Genomic DNA, 18341 nt, shown 5'->3' with positions numbered 1-18341 from the left:
AGAGTTCTTTTTCAGTGTCCAGGGCACCTGTATAGGGCTTCATGAGCCAGGGCATTAGCGGGTAGGCTGGGTCCCCGAGGATGACTATAGGCATCTGCACATCCCCAACAGTTATTTTGTGGTCCGGGAAGTAAATACCTTGCTGCAGCCGTCTAAACAGACCAGAGTTCCTGAAAACACGAGCGTCATGAACCTTGCCCGGCCATCCCACGTAGATGTTGGTAAAACGTCCCCTGTGGTCCACCAGTGCTTGCAGCACCATGGAAAAGTAGCCCTTTCTGTTAATGTACTGGCTGGCCTGGTGGTCCGGTGCCAGGATAGGGATGTGAGTTCCATCTATGGCCCCACCGCAGTTTGGGAATCCCATCGCTGCGAAGCCATCTATGATCGCCTCCACGTTTCCCAGGGTCACTACCTTTGGCAGCAGTACATCAACGATTGCCTTGGCTACTTGCATCACAACAACCCCCACGGTAGATTTGCCCACCCCAAACTGGCTCGCGACTGACCGGTAGCTGTCAGGCGTTGCAAGCTTCCAGAGGGCTATGGCCACTCGCTTATGGACAGTCAGGGCTGGTCGCATCCGGGTGTCATTGCGCTTCAGGGCAGGGGACAGCAACTCACAAAGTTCAAGGAAAGTTCCCTTCCGCATGCGGAAGTTTCGCAGCCACTGTGATTCATCCCAGACCTGCAGCACTATGCGGTCCCACCACTCAGTGCTTGTTTCCCGTGCCCAGAATCGCCGTTCCACGGCATCAACATGACCCATTGCCACCGTGATGTCCTCGGCGCTGGGTCCCCTGCTTTCTGAGAGGTCTGTGCTACTCTCACACTTCAGGCCATCACCGCGTTGACGTAGCCTCCTCGCCTGACTTTTCTGCATCTGCCTCAGGGCAACCTGTATGATAAGCTGCGAGGCGTTGAGAGCGGCCACAACTGCAGCGATGGTTGCAGCGGGCTCCATGCTCACAGTGCTGTGGCGTCCGCGCTGTCAATGACTTGAAAAGTGCGCGAAATGATTTCCCGCCGGCGCTTTCAGGGAGGGAGGGAGGGCGGGAGTGAGTGATGGATGGATGACGACAGTTACCCAAAAGCACCCTCGACACATTTTTTTACCCAGAAGGCATTGGTGGCTCGACCCAGAATTCCAATGGGCAGCGGGGACTGCGGGAACTGTGGGATAGCTGCCCACAGTGCACCGCTTCCAATGTCGACGCTTTCCCCGTTAGTGTGGACTCACAAAGTCGAATTACTGTCCTTAGTGTGGACACACACGTTCGACTTTGCAATATCGATTCCAAATATTCGATTTAAGTAAAATCGAACTACTCTCGTAGTGTAGACAAGGCCCTATTTGCAATACACAATGTGCATGCCCTCTCTCTCTAGGAGCAAAGGACCTGCCGCTGAACTGCCGCCGCCAATCGCGGCTTTTTTTTTTTTTCCAATTGCCGCGCCGATCGCGATTGCAATCACAGCTTTTTTTTTTGCTTGGGGCAGCAGAAATGCTGGAGCCAGCCCTGCTCCTTAAGTGCACACCTGATAAGTTACACACTGGCAGGCCCTATAAAAACCAGAAGTACTGCACTTGTAGCTTCTAGAAAATGCTCATGCTATAAGATCTGAACCTGCAGGTTGTATAGGACATGCAAGTATATTCACAGTGGCACCAAGGAATGCAGAGAGAAGTGGAGAGGCTCCACAATCACCCCCTTTTTTATCTGTATAGTGTCTAGAAGGGAAGTTAGAACAGGCTGTACGCGAACAGGCTTATCTGTAAATGGTATCATCTTTCCTGGTCAGGGTCTCCTACAAATGCAGATATCTGCATTTTAAAAATCAAAACTGCCACTACCAGCCCTTCTTCTATTTGCAATACACAATGTGCATGCTCTCTCTCTCTCTCTCTCTCTCTCTCTCTCTCTCTCTCTCTCTCTCTCGTATTCACAGGGAAGACCAGAATTTTCTGAAGTAGTCTCAAAATTAGAAGAATGCCTATGCAATATTGAGGTAAAGATATAAGCTCCTGCAGTGAAGTAATATGAATGCACCAAATGAGCAAATGTGAATGCAAGTTGGGGAGCAAGACAAGTGTGAAAGAGACCATAGAATTTGTTGACCCGATTCACCCAGTTGTAACCTCCCTCATTAAATTTTAAGGTGATACAGTAAACAATAGCCCCATGAGTGCCCTGAGAAGAAGAAGGCCAAAGGCCAGCCTGACAGAACACACTGCCATGAGCATGATATGAGATCAGGTCTCTCACTTGCTCTTGGCTGCCTGCATTTCCAGAGATGGTAATGCTGCAGAGAGAGACTGTTCAGCACTGCAGGGATGTACTTTGCAGTAGTCTTAGGCAGATCCACTTCTCCCCACCTAGCAATCCCAGGTCTGCTTGGCTAGAAAGAAGAGTCTGACATGGATTTTAGGGAGGGGGATTAAAAGAGCAAACATAAAAAGAGAAATACAAAGCTACATTTCTGCTTCTCTTTATGGCTAATAAACAATTGAAGATAACTGATCAAACAGGAAGTGAGCTTGATTAGGGACTCCAGTCCTGAATTTACATTTGCTCTGTGTGTCTGTGTGTATCTGTGTGTGGGTGTGTGCGTGCACACACAAGAATTATAAAAATTCCCCCTTTTCTTTCAAATGTATCACTGCTCTTGAGCTAAAGGGTCAGAGCAGACTCCCGTAATCTATTACATTTCTTCATGCTCTGACTGCAGCAGGTTGCTTTATGTGTAGGTGGAAGCTTTTAAGTTTTTAAAACAAGTGAAGTACTATATCACAAGTAACCGTGCTGTCTCACGGGAGAACTGGCTTCTGTGATACATAGGCAGCAGTGCATGTAGGATGAAATCTGGGCTATGAACCAAAAAAAGAAGCTTTATTTATCTAAGGAGTTAGTCTTAAACTCCATTGTCTCCATGGCAAAACCCTGTTTAGGAGAGTTTTAAGGAACAAAATCTGTGGAGAGTTGTTAAGTGCTACAGGCAACAAAGGATGAAATTTGGGGTGATAAGATTTTTTGTCCCTTTTGTTTCCTCGCCCCTCACTCAGAAAATTAATTTTGTTCCTTTTTAAACTTTTAAATGCCTCCTAACACTACACGCTTGCCCTGCCATTCTGGGTTTCTACTTAGAGATTTGTGAATTATAAGGCCAGAAGAGACTGCTATGCTCATCTGGCATAACTTCCTATAGAACACAGGCCATAGAATTTCACCCAGTAATTCCTGAAGTGGAAGGAATTGCTCTTCCCTGCTCTGTAAGTGAACACTATCAAGCCCGATAACTAACGGCTGAACTGGAGCATATCTTTTAGAAACACATCCAATCTCGATTTAAAGACTCCCAGAGATGATGAATTTACCACTTCCCTTGGTAAGCTGCATGCAGCTCTCATCTGCTGCTGATCAAAGTCAGGAGGCACTGCTGTTTTCAGCCAATGCAGCAGAAGAAAGAAGGGACACAAATATTAATGAGAAAGAGGAGAATAAAAACAATCCAGGACTGCAGCAAAATTCTTGTGTTCTGTTGCACATGCTCAGTGCGTTGAAGCCTCTTTAATACTGTTAAGGCTCAGGAGCAAATGTTGACAATGCTCTTTTTTAATCCAGTTGATGTCTCCAGCCTCCAGCAATAGCAGTGGCTCTTTGTCTCCTTCCTCATCTTCTGACTGTCTCATTGCACGAGGAGGTCCTGGCCGTAGCCATGTCGCAGCTTTACGTAGCCGGTTTGAGTTGGAATACGCCTTGAATGCAAGAGCTTATGCTGTTTGGTCACAAAGGTAAGTGGCAACCCCTTGAGGCTGGCCTAGCTCTTACTATGGGACAGTGTGGTGAGCAGCATCAAGAAAAGGCATCCAAGGAGACATCCATCATCTTCCATAGACTGTGAGATGCCCAGATCAGGGACCAATCTGCTTGGGGGTTTGGTAAGCGCCTTGTAGATAGTGGGCAATGCCAGAACTAAATAATCCTATGATATGTAGTTGCTGCTGTAGAAAGGTTTGAAAAGTGTTTTGGAATCCTAGCTTCTCAGATAGTCCTACAACAGTACGATAAGCCCAAGGTATTTAAAATGTTATGGACTCTATCTGGTTGGGTAGGTTTCACAAAATCTAATATTAATATAGATTTTTTTCATGATTTAAAAAAATAAAAACATTGATGGGGGTATTTAGACAACTGCCTGCACTGGTTGGACTGCAGATACGGCAACACTGCTCTACCGTAGGATAACAAAGAATGATGACTGTCCATCCAGGGGTGTCATCAGAAGTGTTCAGTAGGTAGACACACATATATTTCCACTACCTGCCAGTGAACCCGCGGGAGCCGGGTTTTTACATTATAGTTCGTTGGTTTGCATTTGAAATTCTGAGCGAAAAAAAGTTAAGCAATCAAAATGCTTATCTTAGCAAAAAAATTATGAATAATTAATAGAGTTTATGTAAATTACAGCCATAAGGGCTTCTGGCTTCAAGATGGAAAAGCCAGGTTAGTTAGCTGACAAGCATTTCAATATGTGGGTGTCACCAATTGGTGCTGTTACACATAGTCCGTCAAGTTTTTTTCTTAGCATGGGAGCATTGTTCAGTCTTTGAAAATAGGCTTTATCATCAGTTATATGATGCAATTTCTTATTAGGGGAACTGTGGCAAGTTTGAGCTTGCTTGAGCTAAAGGACCAGGTCTGTACCTTAGAGACAATAGCAGATTCATAATTTTCTATACATTATCTAGCCACTAGAGGGAACTGTGTTCATGTGAGACACATTCATAAAAACAAGTTAGTAGAAGTCAGGGCTCTTCTGGTGGCTCACCCAGTTAGCAGGCAGCAAGACCCTGCATAGAGCTGCCAAGTAGATTCCACTGACTCCCTAAGACAAACATAGCTTGTTAACTCCGCCGAGATATAAGAGACGTGGGCGTCGCCTTCTGGCCAGTGGGAACTAGAGGCAGAGACAGTCATTCCTTCAGGGAACACTACAAACAGTCAGGCTTGGGGAGAAAGTTATATTATTATTTGTGTTACCAGGAAACCTTCCTCCGCCCTTGCTTAACATTAAGATTATTTTAATATGAAGTGTGTAGCCATTATCTGGAGTGATGTTTGAACAGCAATAAAATGCCATCATCTCCAGTAGATTAGTAGTAGTACATATGTATGTATGTATATATTTATTAAATTTGGATTTCACAGATATAAAAAATGCCCAGCTCCTGCCCTGAACAGCTTACACTCTAAGGGTATGTCTACACTACGGGATTAATCCGAATTTAGATAATTCGGATTTGAGATACAGGTTGTATAAAGTCGAAATGAGTGCGGCCACACTAGCACAGTAATTCGGTGGTGTGCGTCCAAGTACCGGGGCTAGCGTCGATTTCTGCACCGTTGCACTGTGGGTAGCAAATCCATAGCTATCCCATAGTTCCCGCAGTCTCCCGCGCCCATTGGGATTGTGGGTTAAGATCTCAGTGCCTGATGGGACAAAAAACATCGTCGCAGGTGGTTCTGGGTACAGTCTCACTTCCTCCCTCCCTCCCTCCCTGCATGAAAGCAACGGACGGCAGACAACCATTTTCGCGCCTTTTTTCCTGGGTGGGTGAACACTGCAGACTCCATACCACGGCAAGCATGGAGCCCGCTGAGGTCAAGACAGCACTCATGAATATTGCAAACACCTCGCGCGTTCTCGTGGAGTTTATGCTCAGCCAGGACCAGAAAAACGAGGAGAGGAGGCAGCGGCGGCGGCAGCATGATGAGGACATGGACACAGACACGGATACAGAATTCAGTGAAACCACAGGCCCCGGTGCTTTGGAGATCATGTTGTTAATGGGGCAGATTCTATCCATGGAACGCCGATTCTGGGCCCGGGAAACAAGCACAGACTGGTGGGACCGCATAGTGTTGCAGGTCTGGGATGATTCCCAGTGGCTGCGGAACTTTCGCATGCGTAAGGGCACTTTCATGGAACTTTGTGACTTGCTGTCCCCTGCCCTGAAACGCCAGAATACCAAGATGAGAGCAGCCCTCACAGTTGAGAAGCGCGTGGCGATAGCCCTGTGGAAGCTTGCAATGCCAGACAGCTACCGGTCAGTCGGGAATCAATTTGGAGTGGGCAAATCTACTGTGGGGGCTGCTGTGATGCAAGTAGCCAAAGCAATCACTCAGGTGCTGCTACGAAAGTTAGTGACTCTGGGAAATGTGCAGGCTATAGTGGATGGTTTTGCTGCAATGGGATTCCCTAACTGTGGTGGGGCAATAGACGGAACCCATATCCCTATCTTGGCACCGGAGCACCAAGCCACCGAGTACATAAACCGCAAGGGGTACTTTTCAATGGTGCTGCAAGCACTTGTGGATCACAAGGGACGTTTCACCAACATCAACGCGGGCTGGGCGGGAAGGGTTCATGACGCTCGCGTCTTCAGGAACACTACTCTGTTTAAAGGGCTGCAGCAAGGGACTTACTTTCCGGACCAGAAAATAACCGTTGGGGATGTTGAAATGCCAATAGTTATTCTTGGGGACCCAGCCTACCCCTTAATGCCATGGCTTATGAAGCCATACACAGGCAGCCTGGACAGGAGTCAGGAGCTGTTTAACTACAGGCTAAGCAAGTGCAGAATGGTGGTAGAATGTGCATTTGGCCGTTTAAAAGGCCGCTGGCGTTCATTATTGACTCGCTCTGACCTCAGCCAAAGAAATCTCCCCATTGTTATTTCTGCTTGCTGTGTGCTCCACAATCTCTGTGAAAGTAAGGGGGAGACCTTTATGGCGGGGTGGGAGGCTGAGGCAAATCGCCTGGCTGCTGATTACGCGCAGCCAGACACCAGGGCGATTAGAAGATCACACCATGAAGCGCTGTGCATCAGAGAAGCTTTGAAAACCAGTTTCATGGCTGGCCAGGCTACCGTGTGAAATATCTGTTTGTTTCTCCTTCATGAAAACCCTCCCCCTTTACTGACTGATTTTCTGTAAGGAACCCACCCTGCCCCTTCCCCCAGCTTTCTTTCAAACCAAATAAAGTCACTATCATTTAAAAATCATTTATTCTTTATTAATAGATTAGAAAAAGAGGGAGGGAACCCGGGTGGTATTTGGGAGGAGGATTGCTGGGAAGGAAAAAGCCACAAAGAAAAGGTTAAAAAAATGACAGCCTTTTGCTTGGGCTGTCTACTGGGGTGGAATGGGAAGGTGTACGGAGCCTCCCCCCCCCGCGTTCTTACACGTCTGGGTGAGGAGGATACGGAACATGGGGAGGGGGGAGGGTGGAACAGGGGCTGAAGCGGCAGTCTGTTTTCCAGCAGCCGTTCCTGAACCTCCACCAGACGCCGGAGCAGCCCCAGCGTTGCATCCTTCATCCTCTGGTCTTCCTGCCGCCATCTCTCATCTCGATCGTCTCTCCTCTCCTCACGTTGGTCCCTCCTCTCCTCACGTTGGTCCCTCCTGTCCTCACGTTCACTGACTTCTTTCCTATACTTTGAAACTGTTTCCTTCCACTCATTCAGATGAGCTCTGTCACTCCTGCTGGATTGCATAATTTCAGAAAACATGTCCTCCCGCGTCTTCTTCTTACGACGCCTTATCTGTGATAACCTTCGGGATGGAGGAAGGAGGCTTGAGGAATTTGCAGCTGCTGTAGGGAGGGGAAAAAAGAGAGAATTGTTTTAAAAGCTACATTTTGCAGAACAATGCTTATACTCTTTCACGGTGACCAACACTGTTCACATTACATAGCACATGTGATTTCTGTGCAAGGTCGCATTTTGCCTCTTAATGCTGAGTGCCTGTGGCTTTGCTGCTAGAGATCAATCACAGGTCTGGGCAACAGAATTCGGCTTGCATGCGGCCATGGTAAGCTTCAGCGCCGTCCGTGCTTTCCAACATACCAAGCATAGCTTGTAGAGTGCTGCAGAAGCCTGGCCAATCTCAGCCAGTTGGGGGGGGGGGCAGTGTGGTGGGGCTTGTCTGGGCCCCTTCAGGCAAGTAGAGTGCTGCGGTTTTTCTGTTAACATTCAGCAGCACCAGAAAACAAACTAACCCTGCAGGAAGATCCCTGCAGGCACCAAACTACCCCCCCCCCCCGCCCGCCACCCCCCCCCTCGCCATGAATTCTCTGGGATGATCACGGTACCCTCCCCCCACCGCGTGGCTGGTAACAGGGAAGATCCCTGCTAGCCAAACGCGAAAAACTCAGGGCCAATTTCCCATCTGCGCTTGGCTAACTGCAGGGAAGGATTTATTTTCCGCCACAGGCAAACAGCCCAGTAGGAACGGCCACCTCTGTCCCCTTAATTAAGTTCCCGTATTTCAACCAGGTTACCAGGAGTGATATCACTCTCCTGAGGATTACACAACAAGATAAAGAACGGATGTTGCTTGAATGCCAGCAAACACCGGGACCATACGCTGCCAGGCTTTGTCAGGCAATGATACCAGATTACTTGCTGCAAGCATGGCGTGGTCAAGTGTCCTACCATGGAGGAGGGAATAAGGATGCACTGCCCAGAAACCTTCTGGCAAGGCTTTCGGAGTACCTCCAGGAGAGCTTCATGGAGATGTCCCTGGAGGATTTCCGCTCCATCCCCATACACGTTAACAGACTTTTCCAGTAGCTACAGACTTTTCCAGTAGCTGAACTGACCGCGAATGCAAAGTCAGGCAAAGTAATCATTAAAAACTGTTTGCTTTTAAAACAAGTTTTATATTTTAAAAGGTAAACTCACCTGAGGTCCCTTCCATGGGGTCAGAGTCTTGGGTACTGGCTTGGGAGGCTTGGGAGGGTACTTCAGTCAGGGTGATAAAAAGATCCTGGCTGTTGGGGAGAATGGAGTGCTGTGTGCTCTCTGCAAGCTCATCCTCCTCCTCCTCCTCCTCCTCCTCTACCCCATCGGCAGAATCCTCAGGCGTCGAGACTATCCCCGACCCAGAATCCACGAACAAAGGTGGGGTAGTGGTGGCAGCCCCCCCTAGAATTGCATGCAGCTCGGCGTAGTAGCGGCATGTCCGTGGCTCTGACCCGGAGCGACCGTTTGCCTCCTTTGTTTTTTGATAGGCTTGTCTGAGCTCCTTGACCTTCACGCGGCACTGCTCAGAGTCCCTATTGTGGCCTCTCTCCATCATGCCCTTGGAAATTTTTTCAAAAGTTTTTGCATTTCGTCTTTTAGAACGAAGTTCTGCAAGCACTGAATCCTCTCCCCATACAGCGATCAGATCCAGTACCTCCCTCACGGTCCATGCTGGTGCTCTTTTTCGATTATCAGCCTGCATGGTTACCTGTGCTGATGAGGTATCTGTGGTCACCTGTGCTCTCCACGCTGGGCAAACAGGAAATGAAGTTCAAATGTTCGCGGGGCTTTTCCTGTCTACCTGGCCAGTGCATCCGAGTTCGGATTGCTGTCCAGAGCGGTCACAATGATGCACTGTGGGATAGCTCCCGGAGGCCAATACCATCGAATTGCGGCCACACTAACCCTAATTCGAATTGCTAAAATCGATTTTGGCGCTACTCCGCTCGTTGGGGTGGAGTACAGAAATCGATTTAAAGGGCCCTTTACATCGAATTAAATGGCGTCGTTGTGTGGACGGTTACAGGGTTAATTCGAATTAAAGCTGATAAATCCGAATTAAAGTCGTAGTGTAGACCAGGCCTTAGTAGACAAAGGTTTACGGTAGTGGGAGAAGGCTGCAGTACAAAAGCAAAGTGAGCTACTGTGATTTTGCAATATGCTTCTTAGTGCCAGGCTCTCTTTTTGTTTGTTAGTTTGTTTGATTTAATTTAAATTGTGATCTGAGCGAAATGAAAGGACTGAAGTGAGGCCTGTGGACAAAAGTTACAGCTATTGAGCTAACGATGGTGCACTGATATTAAATGGTATCAGCAGGGCTAGACTGTGACTAAAACTGTACTGCAGGAGAATCTGTGTGGGCCACCTGTCCTAGCGTAGTCTGCATCTGGACACATCCCTGGAGTGGGTGGAGTCTTGGCTCTGCCCAATGGGCAGCCAGCATGAAGGGTGTTGCAATTTGCTGCCCCTATATGCCAGGAGCAAATTACTCTCTCCTGACCCTGTCTCCTTCCTCCCAGAAGCAGGGAAAGAATTGTGCCTCCAGATGTGTAGCCAAGTCACAGGGCTTCCTGGGACTGCTCCTGAGTTGCCCAGGGTTCTGTCTAGAGTGAGCATTTAGTCCTTAGTGTTCAAGAGACATCAGATGAAATCCTGACCCCATGGCAGTAATAGTAAAACTCCAATGACTTCAGTAGGGCCAGGACTTCACCCCTAATATATGCTACAATTAAATCAAAACAGAGGAACAGTAAATGCTAAAAGGACTGCTGCTAATATATGTGTTACATTTCTTTACAGAAGAGAAGCCATTACAGAATTTTCTGTGGCTGTCTGAGATCTATGTTCTCTGTGTTATTGTAACATTAAGGTTCATATCTGAAGTAGTCTGTGCTACCACTTGGGAGACCTGGGTTTGAGGGCAAATTTAACAATCTCCCTTCTCGGTCTCATGGGGACTGAGAGCACTGCTGAAATGAAATGACACTTAATTTCTGCTAGAAGACACAGATTTATGCTTTACTCTCTAGCACCACCAAGCAGTCAAAAACTGTAACAGCAGAGAAACCACTTGGGCATCCTGCCCTCCTGGCTCTTATGGGGAGTGAAAGGCCTGAGCTGGAAAGGGTTAAAGTAGTGGCCCCAGATGGGGAAGGAGGGAATGCACACCTGCACTTAGATGTGAAGGCTTTCCATATTAAAGATACAACTCCTCATCTGGTGAAATAAAAGATCTGCTTTAAATGTGAGAGGGAAGTGAAGGTGGGGATTGGGGTCAGGAGAAAGGAAGAGAGACCCTGGCTTAATCCTTCTTCCGTAAAGGACCAGATATTGCTGTAGAATTTAATAGTTTTGCATGAAAAGAATGAGGGAGTGACATATTTAGGTTACAGTGCAGACACCCGAGAGAGAGAGAGTGAAGAAGCTATTGCTACAGCCTGCCTGCTCCTATAATTTAGTATTCTCAATATGCCAGACACGCTCGTTAGTTCACTGAATGGGTTCCTCTATAACCCAAAGGGTTATTGAAAGTCCCCCCTTCTCCCCCCCTCAAATTCTCTGCAACAAAAATTAACTAGATGCTACCCTATAAATAGAACTTAGAAAGATTCACCTAGAGGCAAAATGTACAATAAAATGGGAATGATTTCTGCAGTTTTTCAATTATACAACATACTGAGATGATTAATGACTTGACTTTCTAATGACAATAGTTTCTGAAGGTTTTAATTTTGGAAAATGTGAGCAGAGAGGGGCTCTGTATTTCTGGCTGCATTCCACTGGAATATTTCTCCATCTCTTCTACTTTCTCAGTTCTGACCACTTCATATTCTCTGAAATACTGTGCAGTGTGCAGCTTGGTAACACAGCTGAGACAATTCATCTAATGAAATCTCCCTGTCCCGTACATGGAGTTAAACAGGCATGACACTGAAGTTATTTGCTTGCTTCTTGCCTTATAACTTTAGTGTTTGTGTTTAGTGAGTCTCTCTCCTGCGTGGCAGCAGTTACCATGTGTGAAGTAATAAGAGGCAGGTCACAGTGCCCTCGTAATGAATTGGGTGCAATAGCAATGCATTCTGATTGCCTGGCTAATCAGGCTGCTTAATGTATCAACCCATCACACATTAGAAGCTTTAATAGTTGATTTTCTACTTCTTTACACCTTTAGCACTTCTTATATAAGGGCAAATTTGCAGAAGAATAACATTCCTCTTATTCTAAGTAGACCCAGACCCAATGGAATTAGCATGAATCAGAATGATTTTGTGCCTCGCTTTCTTTGAAGTGTGAAATGAACACATTCTTAGGCATTGGTTACAAACTATGGTGTAGATGCGTTTGAAACCATGCTATAGGCCAGCTCAGGTGGCCAAAGATTTCTATGTAGAGCATGGTGTGACCTACCATGGTACTCAATGAATTCCCTCTCCATTCTGGACAGGGGAGTCACACCAGAAACATGCTACAAGAACAGTTCCCTGGCACCATTCACACAGAACCTTGTTTGATAACTGCTTTTGAATAAGGTTGCTACCAACATAGTTCAATCTGTAGTGTGGGCAGGACCTACATATTTGTGTGATGTATGCAAGAATAGCTTCCTCCTATGCAGAACTTGGCACACCTTGTATTGTGTTGTGTTGGCTTGACCTAACTATAGACACATTTAATATCACTCGCATGCTACTATTTATTTCTATATATTATAGATAGTACAGAAGTGCCAGAGACCCCAGTCAGAATCTTCACCCCATTGCACTTCGTGAGATACATGCATACATAGGATAGATGCAGTCCTTGCCCCAGATAGCCTCCATCCTGCAAAGATAGGCAAGCAGTCAGACCCCGTATGCCCATGCGTAGCCTCATAATTAATACCATGTGAACTCTATAGAAATACGTCTCAAGCCAAGCCAGTGAAAGGGCTTGTAGCTACAGGAGTCTGCTTGTGGACATCTTTCAAAGATGGAAGCCTAAGAAGGCAATGGTGCCACTAGCAAACCACAGAGCTTCTATTTTGAATCTGGGCAGTGTACATGTAGGACACACACACACACACACATTGAGATTCCAGCCACAGGGATGGAAGATTCTATTTGCAGTGCCTCAGCACAGGTTTGGAAAAGAAACGTGATACATCCAGGAAGCAGCTGTGCAAGACCAAGGCATTTTGAGTGATCGATTTCCTCCAGCAAGAAGACTCTTGTCTGTTTTGTTAAATAGCTCTTTCCCTCTAGAGCAAGCAATGGTCCAGCATAGACTAAAACACCAGCTCTATATCCCCCACCCAGCTTCTTTCCATCCCTGGCACCATTGAACTTTTCCCCAGGTAGCTGTCCACTTGGAGTAAGGATCAGAGCGCTGTCCTTTACTAACCACTAAAAAGAGGAGGGAGCAGGAGAGAAAAGCCAAGTTGAAATTCTTCCCCACACAATCCCTAAGGAAAAGGCCTTACATTTTTATCAAGGGAAAGGTCATTTTTCCAAGCTTTCTCTCTAATTCTGCTTTCCTTAAGCTGCTGTTTCCCCCCACTCCAAACTTGACATCTGGAGAGGCTACATTAAGTGATCTATTAAAGTTTCTGTTATTCTAGTTGTTTATTATAATCTTTCATCCAACTGACAACAAATTGTCAATTCATCCTTTCAGTGAAGTGTCTATGGGATGGGGCTAAGAAAGATGTTCTAAGGATGAGCAGCTTTAGAGATTTAGCTTTTCTGCCACCCGTGAAATCAGGGCCATGGTACAGGGTTGTAGCTTTTCATGCAAGCCTGTATTTGTATTGTAGCCCTCCTCTCAACAGCTGAATTCTCAGCAGTTCTGTGGGTTTTTTAGATATTTAAAATTCATGGGAGGGGTGGGATAGCTCAGTGGTTTGAGCATTGGCCTGCTAAACCCAGGGTTGCAGTTCAATCCTTGAGGGGGACATTTAGGGATCTGGGTCAAAAATCTGTCTGGGGATTGGTCCTGCTTTGAGCAGGGTGTTGGACTAGATGACCTCCTGAGGTCCCTTCCAGCCCTGATATTCTATGATTCTCAGTCCCCTTTGGCTGCTTTGGGCTGAAAGTAGAAAGTGGCCTTTCATCCAGTTTGAGGATTTCCACTGCTAATGCTACAGTGACTTTTGCCTGGAGTCTGACCTGGCAGAGATCAGGTCTTGGACCAGGGATACAAAGCTCCTTAAAGCAAGCTTTGCTACCCCAGCTCCCAACTGATTCTGTATAAAACACAGTTGGCCAGACCTGAGGATCTCAGCCTGTTTCTCTAGGCTAGTGCTTCGGTATTAATTTTGTGAGATGCTGCACTAAGTGATTCAAGCTAAGTTTCCCCCAAGATTTGTTGGAGCTGCACCCTGATAGCATGCAGACGCACGGAGCAGGGCTGGCTCCAGGGTCTTGGCCGCCCCAAGCAGCCAAAACAAAACAAACAAACAAAAAAGCCGCGATCGCGGCTGCAATTCGGCGGGAGGTCCTTCACTCCCAGGAAGAGTGAGGGACCATCCGCCGAATTGCCGCCGAATACCTGGATGTGCCGCGCCTCTCTGTAGCGGCCACCCCAAGCTCCTGCTTGAGAAGCTGGTGCCTGGAGCCGGTCCTGGCACGGAGGGGTTGCTATGTTCCTTTCAGATACATATTTATCTTTCTATGATTTTATGTTTTGCATTAGTCTTTGCCCCTGATGTGCTTGTCCACAAACAGGAGGGTTTGCTATAAATTATGAATTAATATCAATAATGTATCTAGGACCACAAATGTACATTATTTTATACTGTGGTAGGTCGGCCCCAAAGATCTTCTAATCTAAAGGCAGGCACACAAACAAGATAGAGCAGAACATAACTATGGGAAGAGGGGGAAGCATAACTATGGGAAGAGGGGGAAGCATGGCCATTATTGGATGCTTCACAGAAAAGTTGTAGTCGTTCCATGGAGGAGATGAAGAGAACTTTGTGTGCAGAGCAGAGAGCTCATCCCAGGAATATAGGGTGGCATGAAAAGCCACAACGTGGGTATTGGGCTAAAGGGACAAATGTTCCAGTGAGAAGGGAAGCTGGGGCACAGAGAAGGGACAGGAGGAGCCTATGAGGAAAGTAAGGCAGACAAAGGGAAGAAGAAGAATACTGAGGATATTAGGCTTAGACAGAGTGCGCTTTCCCCACTTCTTTACAGGAATCTCTCTCTGTCCCTGCTCTCTTTCTGCTTCCTACCTGTACTGGATGCTGGTGCTTAGCTTCCTCCAGAGCCATGACAGGGCCACTCCATGCATCAGCAAGCGGTGGCACTCTAAGAAAACTGCATCTGTCAGTCCCCAGAGCAAAGTACTTTGTCTTTTTAATACACGTCTCATAGCAGATGGGAAAGCAAGAGCCCCGGGAACAGGCCTGAGCCTCATAACACTCACCTCAGCCCTAGAATAATATTTGCATTGAGGCTGGAAATACAGACGAACTCTAAGCAAACCTAAAACAAGCAGCCGGTCTCCTGCCATTGGTAGCTAACGTTAAACATTTCATGTTCTGTCACTTGGACAAGTGATTGAGTCACCCTTTTTGTTTCATGGCTTTGTGTTTTAGAGGTTGAAAAGCTGGATTGATGAGCTTTGCCAGAGAAAAACATTTGAAGAGTAAGTGAAGCTGATGACACGTTACTTTACAGTTTAGTGGAATTCAGCAAATCTCATTCTATTATCCTGTCAAAGTTTCACAAAAGGAAGACCTGAAAGCATATTTTTAGAAGATCCTTAATAGAAGCCAGGAGCCATGAATACATCTGCTAAGTTCAGATATGTCTAGTGGTGACAGACCTTTGTTTTTCTATACGCAGTGAAGTAAATAATATCCCCAATGACTAATTAAGGTTAAGTAAAGTTCTGTTTAGTAATGCCGCTTCTGCCTGCACTTTGAAAAGTGTCAGAGTCCTAGAGCCATGGCTAATGATATTTTCAATTCAAAGGCTTCTCAAGGTTTACGTAAGCATATTCACTGAAGGCAGACCAAATGAAAAAGCTTCTTTTTTAAGTACAGAACTGAAATGCAGTTTTTATGGAGCATTTGAAACCAACAGCCCTTGTTTATTCTCCCAACTGAGTATCAGATATGGTCTGATAGAGGTAGGCTCACTTTCATGCCTAGAACAGTTCAAAAGCATTTCAGTAAATTCTCTGTTTGCCAAACGTACCCACACTGAACAGTATTGTTTGAAAATATAAAAGAGGATGATTATTTGCTAGGTTCTCATCATGGCTGGCTTATATAATATGCATATATGTAACAATACAGTAGAACCCTTGTATGGTCCTTTTTTAAATTTTCACAGAACAATTTCACATTGGGTGAAATTTCGCTGTCACTGGAATTGCAATGTCCGTATTGCTGTGCATTGGAACACTTAGTCACTTTCATTCAAGTCCAGTGTAAACAGAATGTCTCTGGATCTGAGGCTAAGTCTACACTACTGCTTATGTCGGCATAATTTATGTTGCGCAGGAGTGTGAATAAACCACCCCCCTGAGTGACACCGACATAAGCACCGGTGTGGACAGTGCTATGTCGGCAGGAGAGCTTCTCCCGCCAACATAGCTACTGCCCCTTGCAGATGTGGTTTTATTATGCCAACAGGAGAGCTCGCTCTCTCTCCCATCAGCATAGCACGTTTTCACCAGACATGCAGCAGCGGCGCAGCTGCAGCACTGTATGTGTAGACATGCCCTGAGCTCAGAGGTGAAAGTAACTTAAAGGACTTACCGGTACGCCAGAGACCTGAGTGGGGGCATGGCCTCAACTGGAAGAGGCGGGGCCTTTCAAGATTTAAAGGCCCTGGGGCTCTGGCTGTGGCTGGGAGCTTCAGGGCCTTTAAATCACCGCTGGAGCCACCAACTGCAAAGGCGGCTGGGAGCCCCAGAGCCCTTTAATTCGCCCCTGAGCCCTGGGGCTCCCAGTCGCTTCTGCAGGTGGTGGCGCCAGCAGTGATTTAAAGGGCCCAGGGCTACCCGCAGTGGCTGGAGCCCTGGGCCCTTTAAATCACTGCCGGAGAAGCCAGTCCAGTCCAGCTTGGCATACCGGCTCTTGCCGGTACACCGTACCAGCTTACTTTCACCTCTGCCTGAGCTCATACTCACGTAGGTAACAGGCAGAAGACATGTCTAAAGTGTATTAGTTCTCCAGATTGTAACATATATCCTATCATGCAATTGGCCCCTGTATAGAACTGCCATTGGCATCAGGGACTAATATGTCCAGCTGTGCAAGAATAATAATTACAACTAATTGGCTTGCTTGGTATAGGGTCAGGGTTTCAGCTGGGCCTCCACCTATGCAGGCACAAAATTGCAACACACATACTTGTACATCCAACTGCAGACAGATCGAAAATTCTAACCTTGGCATACACATACCTCTTAGAATTTGCACTGAAAAACACATTTGCCCAGTGGATTTCATGGGTATAAATGATAACTCTTGCACACACATGCACACAGTTTATCTACACTTCCAAGTAAAAATACCACAGAGTTTCAGACCTTTGCCATTGACTTTAATGGGACCAGGATTTCAGCCCTTGAGTATTGGGTGAATTGAAGGCAGTATGTAGTTGTAAGACCCTATGGGTGGAGGTGCTGTTTGAAATGGCCCTTGTGAGCAGAACTCAGCTGAAATTTATGAGAGTTCCAACCATCTGACAATGGCTCAGTAATAATGACAGTAAACTTCAAACCATCACTGTTTCATTCCCAGTTCTGTTTCTGAGATGAAGCACAGTGGACACAGGGAGGCCAATCACACACTTGAAAACATACTACTTGTCGAGGATTTGTATCCTGATCCCTCTACTCTGCAGCTGTACAAAGAGGGGAGGCAGGGGAAGGAGTGACTCAGATCATATTCTTCTGCTTGGCTTTTCCTTTTACACCAAGATTCTTTGGCCATTTTTTTGCCTGGCTGTTTGTCGTGAGTCTAAAATTGCTGCGCTCAGGCCCACAATGTACAGTGAGATACAAGACACAAATGACAGGCAGTAGGCTCAAGAGCTTTGAAGAGTTTGTTTGCCAGCAGGGAGACTAGTTTACTGCAGCTCTACTCTAGGGGCATCTGTCTGCACTTTCCAAGAGCCAGACTCCAAATGAGGCAGCTGTTCCAAACATGTATAAATAAAAGAAGTGTGTTCCTATGGGAACCTTTGCAATATTAGATTACCTATTCCTCAGCTAGAGTTTCCTTTCAGTGTAGTTTCTCATAGAGAATCGTAGACTTCGGGGTACATTTTCAGAGCAGTGCATGTGGAATTATGCTTCTTAGCTCGCTAAAAAACATACTTAGGATTTATCCCATAGACAATCCATTTGTAAAGTGACCTTAAATCCTGAACAATAGGCTGACTGTCCTTCTTACAAACCAAATTGTTTAAAACAGATTTGCAAAAATGTCATGGAGAAATATCAATCCAGACACAGGCTCACCTACATTAGATGATGATGATGATGAAAGAAAAATGTATGACATACCCTCCCACCAATAAATATTATTTTATCACAGCTGAGTGGGTGAGTAGAATTTTGCAAGTGTAATTTAAGGACTTTCTATTGTGTGTTTATCTCCTAAAATTTCAGTGTGGGGAAAGTACCAGAAAATCATTATAGGAATCCATCTACTGCTTATTCTGCACAAAATAAACAGATTTAAAGTCAAACTTTACTACTGCATATACCTAACAGCTCTTTGGGACAGGGACTGATTTTTAGTATGTTTTTGAAC

At 46.2% G+C, this 18341-nt stretch overlaps 1 protein-coding gene across 5 annotated transcripts in view; it reads left to right on the top strand.

Moving 5' to 3' along the window:
* The window catches only part of LOC117882206 (serine/threonine-protein kinase TNNI3K), a 180793-nt gene that overhangs the window by 148781 nt on the left and 13671 nt on the right, over positions 1–18341 (top strand). For 2 of the 5 annotated variants that reach the window (XM_034780263.1, XM_034780265.1), the window contains 2 exons: positions 1951–2010; positions 3624–3793. The exons of 1 other annotated variant lie outside the window; for it this stretch is intronic. In XM_034780263.1, coding sequence (XP_034636154.1) covers positions 1951–2010; positions 3624–3793 — 230 coding nt within the window. Of the gene's footprint in view, positions 1–1950; positions 2011–3623; positions 3794–18341 lie in introns of those variants that run through there. 2 more of the 5 variants (XR_004646956.1, XM_034780264.1) reach the window with 2 other exon arrangements.

Source organism: Trachemys scripta, chromosome 8 (assembly GCF_013100865.1).
Source record: "Trachemys scripta elegans isolate TJP31775 chromosome 8, CAS_Tse_1.0, whole genome shotgun sequence".
Taxonomy (NCBI): domain Eukaryota; kingdom Metazoa; phylum Chordata; order Testudines; family Emydidae; genus Trachemys; species Trachemys scripta.
The sequence above is the reverse complement of the archived record's forward strand: the minus strand, read 5'-3'. Positions and strand labels throughout refer to the sequence as shown.